At 33.8% G+C, this 17,700-nt stretch overlaps 1 protein-coding gene across 3 annotated transcripts in view; it reads right to left on the reverse strand.

Annotated features, from left to right (window-relative positions):
• The window catches only part of LOC119641698 (homeobox protein abdominal-A), a 45,955-nt gene that overhangs the window by 16,545 nt on the left and 11,710 nt on the right, over positions 1-17,700 (reverse strand). For all 3 annotated transcript variants that reach the window (XM_038040488.1, XM_038040487.1, XM_038040486.1), the window contains exon 4: positions 14,673-14,720. In XM_038040488.1, coding sequence (XP_037896416.1) covers positions 14,673-14,720 — 48 coding nt within the window. The remainder of the gene's footprint in view (positions 1-14,672; positions 14,721-17,700) is intronic.

Genomic DNA, 17,700 nt, shown 5'->3' on the forward strand with positions numbered 1-17,700 from the left:
GTATAACTATACTATAGCTGTATATCTATAGCTACAGTTCATCCATAATTCGTCCTATATTTTTCCTTTTAGTTTTACCTATGTATGTAAACATGTACGCACACCGATGAATACAAATTTCCTCTTATTAACTTCAGTTAGAATGGATTGGCTCATTGATTTTTATACGCACATATTTAGGTTTTATAGTCAATCTAATGATCTCATATGAAACTTTCTGTGTTGGCAATAATTTGTACAATTTTATGAGACTACTTTTCGATTTTGCCCATTCAATGTTCACAAAGACACAATCGTACGTACGCATATATATGTTTCAAATTATCTCTGAACATAACATAACAAATTTTTCTTCAATCTTTTTTTTACAATTTAGTTGTTATTGAAATGAGCAAAAAGCTTAAGTAACTAAACTAAAATTAATATGCGATTTAGAAAAAAATTTGTTGTCTCCATATGTGTGAAATATTCCGATCTTTTATTTTTTATAATCATAAATTTATTATGTAAATATATGTAGATCAAATTAATTAATATCGATAAACTTTATACATATATATTTATGCACAATTTGGACAAATATAGAGCAACAATTCAAATCAAAGATAATTCAAACATAGCAATCTGCTCGCTTGTTGTTGGCTTCTTAGCGATTTCAATAAAAAGGGCCAACGAGAGTCAAATTTAAAAAAAAAAACTCAATGTAGAGCTAAAATTTTGCAAGTAAGAAACGAAAGTGCAAAGAATATTAAGAATCGTTTCAATATTTTTTCACGTTACTTCATGATTTTCTACAGCCATACACACACATATTGATTTATTATTATTAATTTACAAATCAAATATGTCTTAAAGCACTAACGTGTAAGGTTATCGGCTTTATTGGGAACTCTACCGCATTTGAGATTTGAACACACGAACATTGAGTCGATAGTCGAGATCCTTTGCCTACTCGGCCACTCGGGCAGATATTTATTGATTTCAAACGTAATACGTTTTTAAATTGTCTGCACAGAATATTCTCCAAAACGCGCATTCTTTCTTGCTGTGTTAATAAATCGCTATTAACAAAGAATATATTTTCCATTTGATATTTTGAATATGTCGCTACCTAGGGAAAAAAGTCGATTTGTTTTTTCCCTTTAAAGGAAGAAAAAACTTGTATTCATCTACACTTTTTACATCCCCTGGCGGTTGTGGTACAAGTGTATATTAAGTTTAGTTAAGTTGCGAATGTGTGCAATATGCAGAAGGACTTGAGATAGACCCACCGTAAGCCAGTTTGTCCATCCGTCCGTTTTTTTTCTTGTGTTCAACCTACAAGTGGCAATCTTTGAGATATTTTGATGAAATTTGATACATCGATGTGTTTTAGCCCAAGGACGAATGCCTTTGAAACTGTTTCGGATCGTACCACTTTTTCGAACACTTGCCATATAATGCCTTCTTTTATAAATATCGTTATGCAAATAACTGTGGGATGTGTAGGGTTTTTAACGGTGCGCCGTGACCCACTATAGTGTTTTTACTTCCTTTGCTATGAGTTATTGGTATCTACACTAGCTACGTTGCTTATATAGTTTATAACATATTAAGTGACAACTGCTAAGAAGTGTGTTGAGCAATCTGTACATATTTATATATATGTATCAGTGTACAGACAACATTGCCTTATATCTATTTTCATGAGTGACAGAAAGAGAATTCTATGCAGAGACAATCCACCAATGACCTATAAAAAAAAAACAGTATAACTCAAGACGAAAAGTATTATGCCTTATATACATACATTCATCTAAAAATTTATAGATTTTGAAAAAAATTTTTGTTCAAAAAACAAATTAATTGATGCTATGTCATTAGTATATGAAAAAATACACTTTACAACATCTGCTATATATGCAACAAGTCTCATAAATAACGTCTGTGACGTATTTAAATATTCTGAAGCTTGGAAGATACAATAACCGAGAAAACACGGCAGTCCGTTCTTTATAATATCATATTGAAACACATTTCCGCCATTTGAAATTTCTTCTTTTTTTTAAAGTAACATATTGTTTCAATGGATATATTAGGAAGAGCAAAGCGAAGTGAAAATTGCTTTGTTCTCTCCTCACTGCTGTTTAGATTGTAAAATTATAGCTGAGCAAGATAGTCGATATGAAGTCTTAGTGTCTATGCCTACCATTAGGAGATTTCTTCGGAGAAATTCTTTAAACGTTTAATAAGGATTTTATTTATCTGTGTAAACACAAACATCAAATCTAAATAAATAGGAAGAAGAATTACAGTCGGGTAAGCAGATTTTCAGATGGCCTACACCAGTTCACCTAATACAGTTATTCACGGTATACTTTCCATGAAAGTCCGTGAACTAAAAGAATCGTTGTGTACGGTACTATGCCAGAACCCCACGTGGTCAAAATTCGGTAAATAGATGTCTAGTCCAATTTACTATTATGAACTAATGTTCACCGTGGAATATACCAAATTAAGAAAATTTCTTATACAAAGATTCAGTTTTCGTAGGAACGGTTATATGAGAGAGGGTTGAAAAAATTGCTCCACCCGAGCTAAATTTTTCATACCAATGCAGTATGTCCAAATGCTAACACAAAGCGAATTTTGCCGCAAAGTGGACAAAAAAGTGGACCGATCCAAACCATTTTCAATAGAGTGTGTCCTTGCGTACCTCACTTTATGAAAATATCTCAAAAATTGCCACCAGTAGCTTGGTTACAGCCGGACGGACGGACAGACAGGTTTAGAATAATTTTCTGATTCGCTCGGTATAATAAAAGCTGGGCCTTTCTTAAAAACCCTTCTCCGTGTTACATACGTCTGCACAAGCTTAATACACTCTATACCGCAACTGGTATAGTGTATGGACAAAACAGTCAAAGATTTAGTCGTCCAATAACTTGGAAAATACGGTAACATTATTTAGTCAATGGCAAACGGACATGTTTATGTTCATTCCTGTCACTTAATCATGAGGCAAAGCCATTTCTCTACCCATCTACCCGAAGGATGAAGGGTGTATTCATTTTGTCAAAAAATTTTTTAACAACCAGGGGCAGGCTCCAGATCGTATAAAGTACATACATCCTTGGTTAGCATTAAATTCTGAATCGGTTTACGCACGTCCGTCCAACCACCCGGATAATGTCTATTGTAACCATTCTTTGAGATAAACGACGCAGAATGTTGAAAGTTATTCTGGACATTCCTCACATGCGCATATACTCATTGGCTGCCTAACAATATCCTGATTCTGAAACAAATATGGCGGGCACCGCAACATGGAGGATTCATTAAAAAGGCTTGGAGAGTAGAATGCCACAAGCAAAATGTGTTAATTCTAAATTAAATATCGCGGACGTCACGTGATGACGGGGATGGATATGAAAGCTTTAAGCGCAGCCGAATATAATTTTATTATAATGAAATTTCAAAAGAAAATTCCAATTAATCGAGGAAGTTAATTAAAAATAACACATTAAAGGAAAAGGGATCGAATTAATATCACGTCTTCGTTTTCTAATCATTTGGTTTGTTGGGTAATTAAATAATTTTTTCTTTTATATTCTTCTATATATACACATATATATATATGTATATATATATACATTTATTTATTTATTTTTTTCTATTTCTTCTAAAGTTCATTCAACATAGGTTGTGTTCTATCAGTTTTATGGGAAATTTATCGAAATTATTAATATGCGCACAAGAGAGCGCGACTTTCTCAATTTTTATTCATATTTTACAAATAATGAATTCATTTGTAATTCGCTCACATGCTGTTTAAGGCTAATGTCTGCAAGTTGTACGTTCGTGCGTCTCCCTGTATATATATATATATATATAAATGTGTGTATATGCGTATGAGCTTGTGTAAATGAATATGAGTGGGTGTTCCAAGGCATGTACAATTACACATTAATAGAATATTTTGTTGGTGCCTGATAAACGCCACATAGCATATATGGTAAGCGCAGACAAAGACGCCAATTCAACAACAGCAACAGCGACCAGAACAAACAATAGCACAGTATTGTTATTAATATTGAATGGCAACAACAAAATATTAAAAAACTTTACACTTATGTACATAAGACTTAAGAGTTAATTAGTTATAAAGAGTTCTTTCCTTTTTTTGTGTTGTTTGTTTGTTTGTTTGTTTGTTATAACAATTCAATTACACACGAACACAACTAAAAACAATAATTGAAATAAGACTTAAGAGAATGTCAATTTTAATTATATTTTAAATATTAGATTTGGATCAGAAGATCCCGGCAAATTTTATTTTTGTTTCTCTTTCATTTCTAGAAAATCATTAGTGCTTCATAAGCAAGCTGCGTGTGACAATTGATTTTGATTTATTTACTTTGTGCAAATATTATTTAATCAATTATCGTAATGTTATCAGTTTGAATGTGTGTTAGCTATAGTAACGTTTTTGGGAAAATGGCTTTACAAGCTAACTTCATATCACACATACTTTGCGTGGGACGAGTATACGTGGGTATACGAGTATATCGCCAAAGAGGTTCACGTGCTTGTCTGGTTAATCATTACCTTTAAAAATTATTATTATTTCAAATGTCAAAGTTATCGGAAGGCAAAAATTAGTCGATTTCCGTCGTTAAGATACCGTGCTGGGAAAGAAGACGACATAAGTTCGGTTAACGTCCTTTGAAGAGAAGAGTGTCAGTCCGGAATCAAGTTGACTAAGAAAAGCGTCCCGCCCGACGACAACTACTTGACATCTCTTGGTCGCGTAGAAAACAGAGAGGCCATCCCAGATTACGCGTGTCTTTAACATTTACTACACAATAGCTATGAATGCATAAAAGTGATGAGAGATAAGAAAATTCGCCATTAGGAAGCAAACGGAAAGGTATAGGAGGGCTCGATAGCACAAGTAAAACCCGGATACGGCAAGAAATTCCCTTCCACGGAGATAATGTCCTTTATATGGCGTTTGCTGGTCTGCGTGCCGTCTTACGCAAAAATAAGATTATCAGGGGAAATAATAAAATCGAAAATTGTAGAAAGCCGTTATTCCAAAAGCTTGTGGCTTGCATTTCATAGAATTCGGAGAACTTGCTCAACTCAACGGTAGTGGAAAAAACAAATCATCAAGGAAAGCTATTAAATAGTTCGGCTGCACTAGGTAAACGTAACTATTCAACTCAAAACCATAATTGACGAGATTTTGCGCGATACGACCTGAGTGGCATTTTCCCCATTATCGGCCATAGTTTTCAGGCCTTGCTTGTATATTATAGAAAAAGTACAAGTCAAGCTGATTAATCAGCCCTTCATACATAACAGATTTCCTAAATCTTTAGTAAAACCTTTTAAGTAGAAAGATGGGAAATGCTTAGGAAACATTCAAATACCGCCCGATATGGTAAATTGCTTCCATTCCTCTGCTGCTGTTAGTAGGTTAAAGAAAGATGAACATCGGAAGGAAAAGAGAAAGCATTAAATCATTGCACACTTAAGCTATCGCTATCCCGGGACCAAAGGGTTAATTAAAAAAGAGATAAGCAATTTGATATTAAATTGCATAAATTTAGTTCGTTCCGTCCCTGCCTGACTTTTCTCATTTTTTTACTCTTCGCCTGCAGTAATATTTCGTTTAATTTCCGATATAATTTTTTTTTGCTTCTCTAAAAAAAAGTTGATATGATATTTACATATATGACCGTTTCACAGTTATCGGCACGTTTATGCAATTTTTGTACATTTGAACGAATGTGGAATTTGTCGCTACAACACGTTTTCGGCATTCCATGAGTACAACGACAACGCAGTGTGGCTGCAAAAAATATTAAAGTTGAGCTAATCGTTTGTGGTCTGACCACTTTTTTTTTGCAAACACCCACCGCACTCAAGTAAAGTTAAGCAAACTCGGCAGCAAGCATTGAAGGGATTTCTCATTTGCGAAAGGTTTAAATTACAAAATGAAATCATGTCTGGTACGAGGGTCAGAGTGCGGATGAATAGATGAGCGCCATATATGCGTATAGAAATATAGGGTTGACCGACGGACCACCATCCCACCAAGTCAGTCAAGACTAATTTGAATTCGCAGACAAAAACCCTATTTAAATTGTTGTATTTTGGGTATTGTTGTTGATCCAGACACATTTGCCTTTATTATGTACACTCTCGTGTGAGTGCACACACGTACTTATACAAATATATGTGCACCTATCCCCACACATAAACGCATATATGCATAAACATATATATGCGAAATGTGCGAAAAACACACAAACGAAGAATGGCCGATAACATGAAAAGTTCATTACACCCTTCTAGACTCCTGTGTGATAACCACGGCATATATTCATATCTACAACAATATATACGCGGCCAGATAGACAAACAGATATGAAAAATAAATTTCAAAACTTTTAAGCTCACATCGTCGTCTTCCATGTGTGTTGCGAGAGTTGATGATACTTTAAAATAATTATATAAAAATTTCTCTTCAATATCCCGACAACAATTTCATAAATGTGTTTAATGTTGAATTCTTTTGATCACTTCTTTCTTCGTTCGTATTAAAATTAATATAACTAAGCTATTTAAATACGGTAGTGGATCTGTAATTAAAGTCTTAAACTATCGTGTTTTGTCTATTATTTGTTTGAATATTTAACATTTTTTCAAAATGTCTATGTGCGTGCCTGGGTGCAGTTTTCGTGCATGCGCTATGCTATTATACTCATATTCTTCATGTTTTAAATTTTTTAAGATTTTTTCTTTTGTTTTTTGTCTTGTTTCCTCTTAATTCTCGCGTTTTAGTTTTTAATTAAATAAAGTACACAGTTAATATTAATTTTATTATAAAATTTATGGTTGTTCACTTAAAATGTTAATGTATTTTTTAACCATTAACTGAAGAGTTAAGCTTAGAAGTAGATGTATACGTAATGAGAAAATCAATGTCTGAAGAGATATTAACGCAAAGAATGATTAGCTATTAATAAGCGAAGAATAGAGAGACAAGCCTTGTAATAAACTTTAGATAATTGCGTGGAAAATCATCTATCACATTTGGGCATAATTAGAAGCCATTATATAGAAGCAGAAGCCGATTGCTCTTGAAAATTTCTCAGCTTTGATAAGTCAAACCTGTCAATAATCGCATAGCATGGCAAAAATCTCTCTTAGATGGTTTGCCCGGGAAAGGTCTGTCGACTCTATAACGCATGAAATGAAACGTTTTGGTTCGTTTACCAGGAAAATGTGCTTAAGTTTTCACGTAATTGTTAAAGGGGACTTTAGTTTGTTTAAGACTCTACTTTTCTTCCAAACTTCCAGGGAAAGCTATATATGTACAACCCACTTTTTTTACAGGGTCTTGTTTTTTGAAGATTTTGAAATAACACCGTTCACCAATGAGAGCAAATACACATTTTTACACGAATTTTCTGCTATAGCGCGAAAAAGACAATTTTTCTTTTAATTCTAATTTTGACAGAAACTTATGTATACAGCAACAGTCGAAGTTGAAGGTGAAGGGCTTGAGACGTGGAATACTCCTGACATGGCACCTGCATTAGGTTTTCAACGTAATCTTAAGTTTTGTTTAACTGGATATCAAGAATTATATAAACAACTTGAGAAACTAAAAAAATCAGACGCTATTAGCAGAGTTTATAACAACAAAAGCCCAAAGAGACCGTTAATGACGAACGAAAGTTTTCACAAACCCGACAGTTATGCTACAAATCCAATGATAGCGCTTCTGGTCCACTCCATCGTAAATGTTGTTGTCAAGTAGCGATGAATAGTTGGAAAATTGTTTTTTATTCCCAATTTCTATTTCAATTTTTATATGTTGTACTTACGGACTGAATTTTCACAATACACTAATTATACCCTACATCACTTGTGCTACAGATAGGCCTACTTGTTATTATACCAATCTATTCAGAACAATAATCCCAAGCTTGTTTTCAAATCGCACAGCAGGAACGCTATGAAATATTATTCGAATCGGTCTACTTTTTCGACCACCCCCCATAAAACGCCCTAAGCATATGGAAAAAATTGTAATTTTCAAAATTTCTTGGCAAAAGTGGCTAAGTAGTACTATTTCGGCTTTCGAAATTGGTATGACAACTTTGGACCAGCTGGGACAATTATGGAACACCCTCTCTCATATAGCGAGAATTGTAGTTCATACGACAAAAAGAAGACATTTTCAATGCCTCACGATGAAAATTATACCACAATAGTAATGTAACATGAAAAAATTAACTGTGCCAAATTTGGACCACGTCGACCTATTTTTGGATCCTACCGTAACAACGAGTTTTAATATATGGTGATGGGACTCATAATGTTAGAGCGATTTCAGACAACAATGAACTCTACAAAATTTGGATTATCTACGCCTATGTAAGGATTAAACTTGTATTACAATAAGGTCGGATTTTGGGTCCGCTTTCCCATTAATGCGCACATAAAAAATGTGCCTTTATATAGATACGAACAAGATGTAATTTTCGTGTTCTATAAAAAAAATTAGAATTGTGTTAGACAATGTGGTGTCGGGTAATGGACGGTCTTGTTCGACTTTAATGTTCTTACTTGTTTTAATTGTTGTTTTGGTGATGAAATGAAATTGTCTCTGTCTTATAAGTGTGTAATATGGATTTCATTAGTATTTCTTTTGCATGGTTTTCTAAGAAAATATTTGGGATTTTTTCATCTTTCACAATTTTTTAAAGTTGCGGAATACATCACCAAATTTTCCATATATCGCATGTATTTTTTATAAGATCTTTTTGCACAGGTTTCTAAAGAACGCATTTGCCGTATAAGAAAAGAGTTAGGCCTACATATACATATGTTTGTGTGATATATACATATATATATGCAGACGTAAGTGAAACGTACTTTTTTTTTTTCATGTTCATGAACTCGGACTTATCGAATTGCTCTCCTGATAAGCCTAATCTAGTATATCTACCCTAACAACCACTAATAAACTACTATTAATTACTTTGTTTGTTCCCACATTTCATCAAGAATTCGTTTATATAATCAGTTTTAAAGAGTATATGTTCTCGGTCAGTTAAAGGTCAATGCTGTCAGTGCATCTATCCACCCATTAGTTATGCCCGACTAAAATCCTTACCACGGCAAAGAAAGCTCTGCAGAGCCGAAACTAAAAGTTACAGAAAAAGATCACCTTGGAAATGGGTAAAGATCCCTGCTCACTGTCAACAAAGTAGGAAGCTTTTTTTTTTAAAAATGAAAGCTTCGAAAGGATACTTATTCTTACCATTGTCAATATAACCACAGCTTGTCTGTCAATGGATTCGAGGGATTTGTTAACGTCTCCCCAATGTACAAAACTATGTGCGATGAAGCCTTTAGATAAACGAGGAGGCTTTAGATGATGGACGGTAATAATGGAGAGTTTAGATACTAAGCCTAAATCCACCTCATCAAATAGTTCCACTTTGTGTGGGGGTGTGATTCTTATCACTTTTAGCATTTATGTCACTTATTTCTAATAAAGCAAAATTCAAATAAGTAAAGAAAAAATGTGGTTTTTGTGGAAAAGATTGAATTATTAACTCATTAACTCACGCCTCTTAGCTGTTCTTGCTTTATATGCTATTTAATACATTTTAACGACATTGAAAATTATTTTTTTCTCAAAGTAAAATTAATAAAAATCCAATTAGCACTTAGCGCATGTTAGCTCAAGTCCAAATGGCATACGAAATGAAAAGAAATTCAAATTAGTGCTACAGTCGTCTGCATGCGTAATTAAGCACAAAACAATTGCAGCGACATTCTGAAATTACAAACCGAACACTTGTTTTATTTTTATGATTTTTGCTTCGCCATTCCTACGCTATAAACTATTTCATAGAATAATTGACCAGACGTATATACGTGCTTACCGTTATGGGGGAAACTAAATGTAAAGTGATCTCGTTTGCTGTGCATACATATCTCGCGATAATTGATCTCAATAAAAAAAGGCAATAAAACAAAGAAAACGAGTAAGAGAAAATTATATTCAGCTGTAGCCGAATCTTCTATATCCACTACTTTTACTTAAAAAAAAAAAAAAAAAAAAACCAAAACACGAAGAAAATGAGAATCCCTTACTGCATAATATTGGGAGGGGAGTTTTTCACTTGTTATTAGGCGATCATTACGATATCATCATCATCTGATGATCATTTATAAAATATACCTGGAATATACTGGGAAATGTACTTACATGTAAAAAGCAAAAAAAAAAAAAAAAAACACGAATTACACTCAGTCTATATTGCACGGTGGGCGAGTCCTTTGTCCGACTTGACTTCATTTCAATATCAAAATGATCCCAAGAACTTTGAATGCTTTTACTAAATTTGAGATCGACATCGTCTCATTTTTGTGATCAGAACAATGGCTTCCGCAAACGTTCCACGAACAGATAGACGGACAATGAAACAGCAATGAAAAATACATTGACTTCATGTCCTCTCTGAAGCGTTCGTGTGGACTGTCGCAAACGGTTTGACATAGCGAATACATCCCTTTCTACCGTGATGGGTACAGAAAAACTTTAAATGGTGTATGCAAAAGATTTTGATAAGCGGTCGTATATACCTATGTGTATATAGGGGTTTTTGGAAGAGGGGAAAGTGAGAGACTGCGTAATAATATTATTTATTAGATCTCTAGGGAAGCTTATCGTACCTAAGGCGCTTTAATTGAAAACTTTGTGGTTTTGTTCCCCCCAACAAAGGATATGTTCTAACAATTTCGGTTGATTTTCAATGTTCAAAAACATGTACAAATATATACAAAAAATGATAATAAAATGTTTGGAAGGAATTGGAAAAGCGTTCAATATTAAAATTGAAACTATATTTTGCTTTGTTGGAAAATAGTTCTACGCATCACTTTATTTGACGATTATATTTTGAGGAATAGCACAATCCCCTCGCAACGAACCTATCGTACCCTCTGTTGAAGAAAATGTGAAACATATTTGTTGTGGGGGGTTTTTTTTCTTGAGGGGGCTTTGAACAAAAAATATCCTAACATTGAATTAGTACGACGTTGCGTCAGTTTCTAATAAATCGTAGGAATAAATGCGTCTTGGCATTAACGAGGAAAGAAGCTTTGAACTGCTATCGAGCAATCGTTCTAAACACTGGCCGACCGATTATTAACAATCACATGCGATAGTCCTCTGCCCATTTTTGTGACGACGCTGTGTTGTCTTCGGGACGTAGCTGGAAGCTTTCCAGAAGACAATGATAAGTCCCTTTGCTTTTACCATTTGGACCTTTTTCGCGCATTCTCGTAGATTAGTTTGGTTTTTTTGCATTTGGCATGTGCCTCGAAAATCATTGATTTTGGTTCGTGGGCGATTAGTTAGTATTGCATACTGAGATCTTTTTTATGTTTATGAGTTGATCTTGCTGGGCTTTCATCAGAATGTTATTCACTTTTTGCGTCATAGATGTGAAGGTCGCTTTAAAACTAGGCATCGTAAACAATTTGAACTTAAAAAACGAAACGTTCCAGCGATTTTACGCGTATTTTATAGTGTTGGCGGCTCTAATTAGAGTTGTCTTGTTATGAAATGTTTCAATACTTTTTAGACAACGTTACGCATAAAAATTGACATTAATGATAGAATAGTGAACACAACTATCTGAATGCTGAAGGCAACACTTTTCTTAGTGTTTGTTATTTTTCTTTGATATATTGCTTTCCTGTTCTCTCTGTTAATCCTCAAAACATTAGTAGTAGTAGTAGTAGTAGTAGTAGTAGTTGTAGTGGAGTAACTGTTGTTCGTAATTTTAATGGGCTTGCCATAAAATATGTTGTCGTTCAAGTGCTGCTGGCAAGTGAGGCAGTGTGAAGAATATGAAACAAATACTAACAAAACTGCAAACATGTTGAAAGCTATTCTACATTCACTTCTGGTTTCGCTATTCATCTCACAATTGCAATGCAAATGAACTCTTGCTTCAACAATACATAAAAATTGATATTTAGCAAAAAAGGCAAAACAACAAAAACAAAAACAAAAAAAGAAACAAAACAAAAAACGCAAACAATTCAAGATAATCATAGTCTATTCTGTGTAAAAAAAAAAAAAGAAATAAATAAATAAACGAAGGGAACATATAATCTATACATGTATTATATATACGCGAAAGAAGCATAACGTGTAGAAAAGCTACTCAGAGTAATGTCCTCTTTAATGTTTTAAATCACGTATATATCGTTTGATGCATTCGCTGAAATACTCTGCGAATTTTAATTGTTTTCTTACGGTAAATATTTGCCATGCGATCGTTGCAAGTGTATAAGCGTGTATCTATGTTTGAGACTAACATTTTAGTTGTATTTAAACACTAATCGAATAACACATTACTGCTGTTATTATTATTATTATTATTATTATTATTATTATTATTATTATTATTTGGTTACTTTTTATAGTCATTGTAAAGTCGTTATTATTAGCGTCATCATCGACACCATTCGTTCATTCGTTCGGTCATTCAATCATCATATTATACTTTTTCCATTATTATTAGGTATTCTGAGCACAACTTGGCGTAAAACCGTAAATAGATCATAAAATGATCGTTAAAACTAATTTTACGATGTTAAACTTAAACAATTTGTTTTTTGTTGTAAACAATCAACTGAAATAAACTACACAAAATATAAAATCAAAATATAATTACGTTAAAAATTAATTTATATATGTGTAGAATGTATGGAGCCATTAACAAAAAAAAAAAAAAAAAAAAAAAAAAAAAAAAAGCAAAATTTAAAAATTCACATTTCTTTCCATTTGAAGCAAACTCTTCTTCTTCTTCTTTCTTCGTTAAAGCTTCAAAATAGCTGAAGCTGTTAACTCAATCGAGAAGCTTAGTACTTTCTAGACCGTTTTAGTCCCTAATACGCATAGTGTCTGCTCTAATCTTTCAAAATATGACTAATGCCAGAAGACATTATTTTCATCCGGACGTGTATGACAAGGAAAACGTATGTTAAATACCCATACGTAAAACATTTATGTATAAAAGTTTCAATTACCGCAGAGATCGCTTGTCTCTCCGAGACACTCTTGTTTATTACACATTACCTCCAATTTGGTGTGCGGTTGCTGCCTGCCTCTTGCATGAGTATTTAATGATCTTAATGTTCATTGTTTGGCCATTCGATCTCATATACATATATAACAGACGCATACACACACACCGAAACATGCGTAATGATGTTTAATATAAATTGAATAAAAAGTGTTGTGCGATGTGCTGTGTAGCCATTACGCTATAAAAACGTAGCGATAAAGTGGTCTTTTAGTCGATTATTGTGATTTATGAAGGCATAGATCATTACGGGTCATTCGCTTAGAAGATATTTTTTCTTCTTTAATATATTTTTATAATTTCGTGGTAAATAAATTGTAAAGAATCTTTCACGTTTAATTGCATCTATTTTATAATTTTAAAAATATGTGTGTGTGTGTTTTTTTCTTAGTTTTTCCTAATAAAATAGTGAGAAGTTTGTAAGTCCCTCTTGCACTTTTGGAAGTTCACTCCATACCTCGAAACGATGGAAAGGATAAAAGCTCGAGATTAACTTAAAATTGTCATTGTTTTTGCATGGCTCTAGCGCTTGTTACATTGATCATGTATGCGTATGAATTTGGCTCAATCAGGTATGACCGTATAAAAGTGCATTTTCATTCGCAATTGTTACGGAGATCAGGTAGATAGACAGAATAATTCAAATGCATTGGTATCAAAAGCGACGGACAGATAGTTGGGCAGCCAAGCAGACGGAGGAATGAATAAAAGGATGGATGGACAGTCTGAAAGTCAAATCTGTGGACAGGCAGGTTGAATGAATATGGAACAGAGGCAGGCAAGGAGTGATAAACGAGGAAGCAGACTATCTATGACTGAAAGATAAACTAAAAGAACGCTGTAATCACGTTCGAATAGATGTATAAACGATTTGAAGCAAGAAAGGCTGCCAAAACCAGCACAGCCAAATGCTTGCAATGGTGGACGATCATAGCTAAATTGAATCGGAATCTCTGCGATTAAGAGTTCTTGGCAAATTTTAAATCAAGAAAATGTTATAAAATTCGAATTTTAGTTAACTGAAACCATTTGCTAAACCCTGGGATAGCCTTAAACAATAGAATGGCATTTTTAAAAAAACAACGTGGTGCTAAACAAAATATGAAACGCTCACAATAAAAGTAGACATGCACATGACGGTCTAAGTGATCCTTTCAAAAGGGGTTCTGATTATGTTTGCACAAAGACGAGAAAGTTTCATGTTCATATTTTCAACCACAGCAGGTATGTGGACAAAAATTTCACAAATGTTATTCAAGGTTATTTTTTTTTTTTTAAGAAAAGGCAGTTACCTACTGGTAACTAAAGATATAAAAAAGGCTAATAAACATTTTTATCCTTTGACAAAAATTTCTTACTTCAGTAAGAAATAGTTTCATTGTTTTACGCCGGTCGCCGGTTTATATTATAAAATATTTTATGCTTGACTTAAAAATAATCAAACTTCAATGTCACAATATATGAAAAATTTAATTTAATGTTAAGTTAATATGCACTCACCATTAAAATCACCGCAGACTACACGCTCGAAGGGACTTCCCATCCAATCTGTAAGAAAAAAATAAGAAAAAAAAAATACAACTCGTTTAGGTTGCTTTGAAAAAAAAGGCTTCATATAAAAGTAACTAAGCATGCTAACGTGGCCTCTAACTAAACGCGCATGTGTTGTCCAAGAACTTCAAGGACACTTCATATGTTTAAAAATAAAAAAACCAAAGATCATTCGAAACATTACTATTAGTGCTGGAAACGCTGCACAAATTTCTTAAAAATTTCTTGAAACAACAATTCTAAACCAGACTCTATTCTCATCTCATTTTCTACGCAGATACTTTTTTATTTTTACCCATTTCTCATTAAGATTATTAAGTGCTTGGTAAGTATAATCAATGCCAGACTTAATAAAATATTGGATATATAAAATATATATACACATATATGTATACGTATATGTATAAAATTGTTTGAAACAGGTTCAAAATCGATGAATCTGCATATCGTTGAAATTATAAAAAAGCTAGAAAACCGCCGATGAGCTGAACCTCCGTTTACAAAGCACAATTGTCATCCCTATATTTCTCTTAAGGGGTAAACACCACCATATCTGACTAAAAAAAAGAGTTTCTTTTGTCATTTTTACACCCACTAAGAGGTATATTCATCTGTCGAAACGTTTGCAACAACCGCCACGAAGCTTTAGAGACCCCATAAATAACATATACATATTTCTGATCAGCATCGCACTCTGAATCGATGTAAGTATATGCGTCTGTCCGTCTATGTAATATCTGTTGTAAAGAAACATTCTCTAAAAGTGAAGCTATCGACTTCAAGTTTGCAAAAACACTGGGAATTCTTGCAGGCAGGTTGATACTGGCCAATACGGTCGAAGAATATGGCGACACTACCACTGCTTTCCGAAAGAAATAAAAAATTGTTTTTTGCCTCATTACAAACCAATTACAGCAAATAAATCTATAAAAACTTGAACGCATATTCTATGGGTGCGGTGCGGCTTACCTTAAAAAATCGGCGACGCCCACCCAATTGTGTAGTGGGTCATAATTTCGTTTGTTTTCCAAAGCCTTTATAACGCTCAGAAACTAACCCCCCGTTCTTGGCCAATTTTAAATTCGAAACGAACTTAACGATGTCCGTCTTTACGTCTATCCATCTGTCCGCTCGCACAACTGCGGAGTATTTGTCGTAAAAACTCCCCCGTTAACGAAAACGAAGATATCAGTTAGGAATTTGCGATCAAAGGACACTCTTACAACACCCACACATCTGTGTAACAAATATTGAGAATACTTTCGCTCGTTACTTATAAATGCAAACACGATATCATCCCTGCTTTTATTATTTTTTTTTTTAAGTGGACCACGCTCGCCTAATATTATGGAGTATGGAAATTTAGCTTTTGCGTTGTTTTTTTACTCTTTCTTGGGATAATGGTCGCGGCCGGATATAATTTTTTGATTTTTTTTTTTTTTTTTTTTGGTGAAAGGAAAGACCAGATTAATAATATTCGGGAATGCTTTTAAATAAACATAAACCCTTTTCAAAGACATTCCCTAGCGTACTGGATGAGCTAAAATTCGACAGATATTTTTGTTCAAGCATTTGATCAAAAGATGAGTTCGAAATTTTCAAGGAAATCATTTTTTGCGAGTATTGATAATTTAATGCGGATGGATGGATATTCGAAAGGGTTCTCTCAAATCAATAAAAAGAAATCTTCGTTCTAAAAAATGTATCGCGCTGTGAGCCCATAAGCTCGAATTGGTAAGTGTCAGCTAAGTGTCGGTTATTCTGGTCAGATTTGTTAATTGAATCCGAACCGTGGTGCGAAGTGTCAATTGTTTCTTTTTGCAAAACAATGCAACTAATCTTACTTTTTTAGCCTGGGCGTTCTCTTTTTTTTTTTTTTATGTGCCGTGCCCTTCTACGAATTTATGCGCTTTATCTCATTTTCTCTGCATTTAAATTATTTTATTTCCATTTATATCTCGTGGCTGTTCTCTGAACTTCTTGTTTTTTGTTGTTCGTTTTATCTCTCCGGGATCCTAGTTTAGGTGATTTTCTGTCTTTCTCTTCGCACTTGATAGTTAAACTAAATTAATGCTGTGGACGTAACATTCCGCTCATGGAATGGCTGGATATTGCGAAACTCTATCTATTTATGATTTGTGCGCTTTTCGCGTCCGGGGGCACACGTGCTGAGCTTTCAAATTCATTTTCTTTTCCTTTTGGTTTTTTTCATATTCGTTGTGTTATTGTCATGCTGGTGGCTAAAATCTTATATACATTTGTTGTCCATTCAAACTTGGCGCATCGTGAAAGCATTTTACAGATAATTTAAAAATTTTGCAAAAACCGTCTTAAAAAAAAAAGAAAAAATTGTGCAAAAGAGAGAAAAGGAATTAAAATGCACTAATTTAACTGAGTTTGCAATTTTTTTTCCTAAAGATAACGTTTTCCATCCAAGTTGCATTAAGAAAGACGCAGTAGTCGTTCAGCGTCATGGAACATAGAGCAAAAATTAATGTTTGTTTGTTTCCTTTAAAAATTCCTTCGTGACGCCACATTTGATTTCACTAGAGTCGTCAATGCAGTTCGATGAGAACATCAATGTCAACTCCAACGTGAATAACAACTTTATCTATTGCTACTGGATTTGGCAGACGTTTCATCTAATAGTAGAAGCTAAACGGAAGACAGAATTGTCTTTAGTAGTTCTAGATGCACAACGATATGCGTATCAAATTCAAAACGCAGAACTTACAACAACTGAGCTGAGTATATTCATCCAAATGTCGAGTGAAAGAGGCAAAGAGAGAAATGAAACATCTTTTGCAAATGAGTTTATCACCCGTCAGTCAAGTGTTTTGTTTCTCTGGCAAACGGTCAATGCAGTCTTTCTTGTTTTCTATTTTCCTTTCTTTGCTTTTTGCTTTTTTGTATTCGCTTACGTTTTAATGCGGTGACAACAATTTGAAACAGAACCAACTACTGTTACTATTAGTAC

The sequence above is a fragment of the Glossina fuscipes genome, unplaced genomic scaffold (assembly GCF_014805625.2).
Source record: "Glossina fuscipes isolate IAEA_lab_2018 unplaced genomic scaffold, Yale_Gfus_2 174, whole genome shotgun sequence".
Classification (NCBI taxonomy): Eukaryota; Metazoa; Arthropoda; class Insecta; order Diptera; family Glossinidae; genus Glossina; species Glossina fuscipes.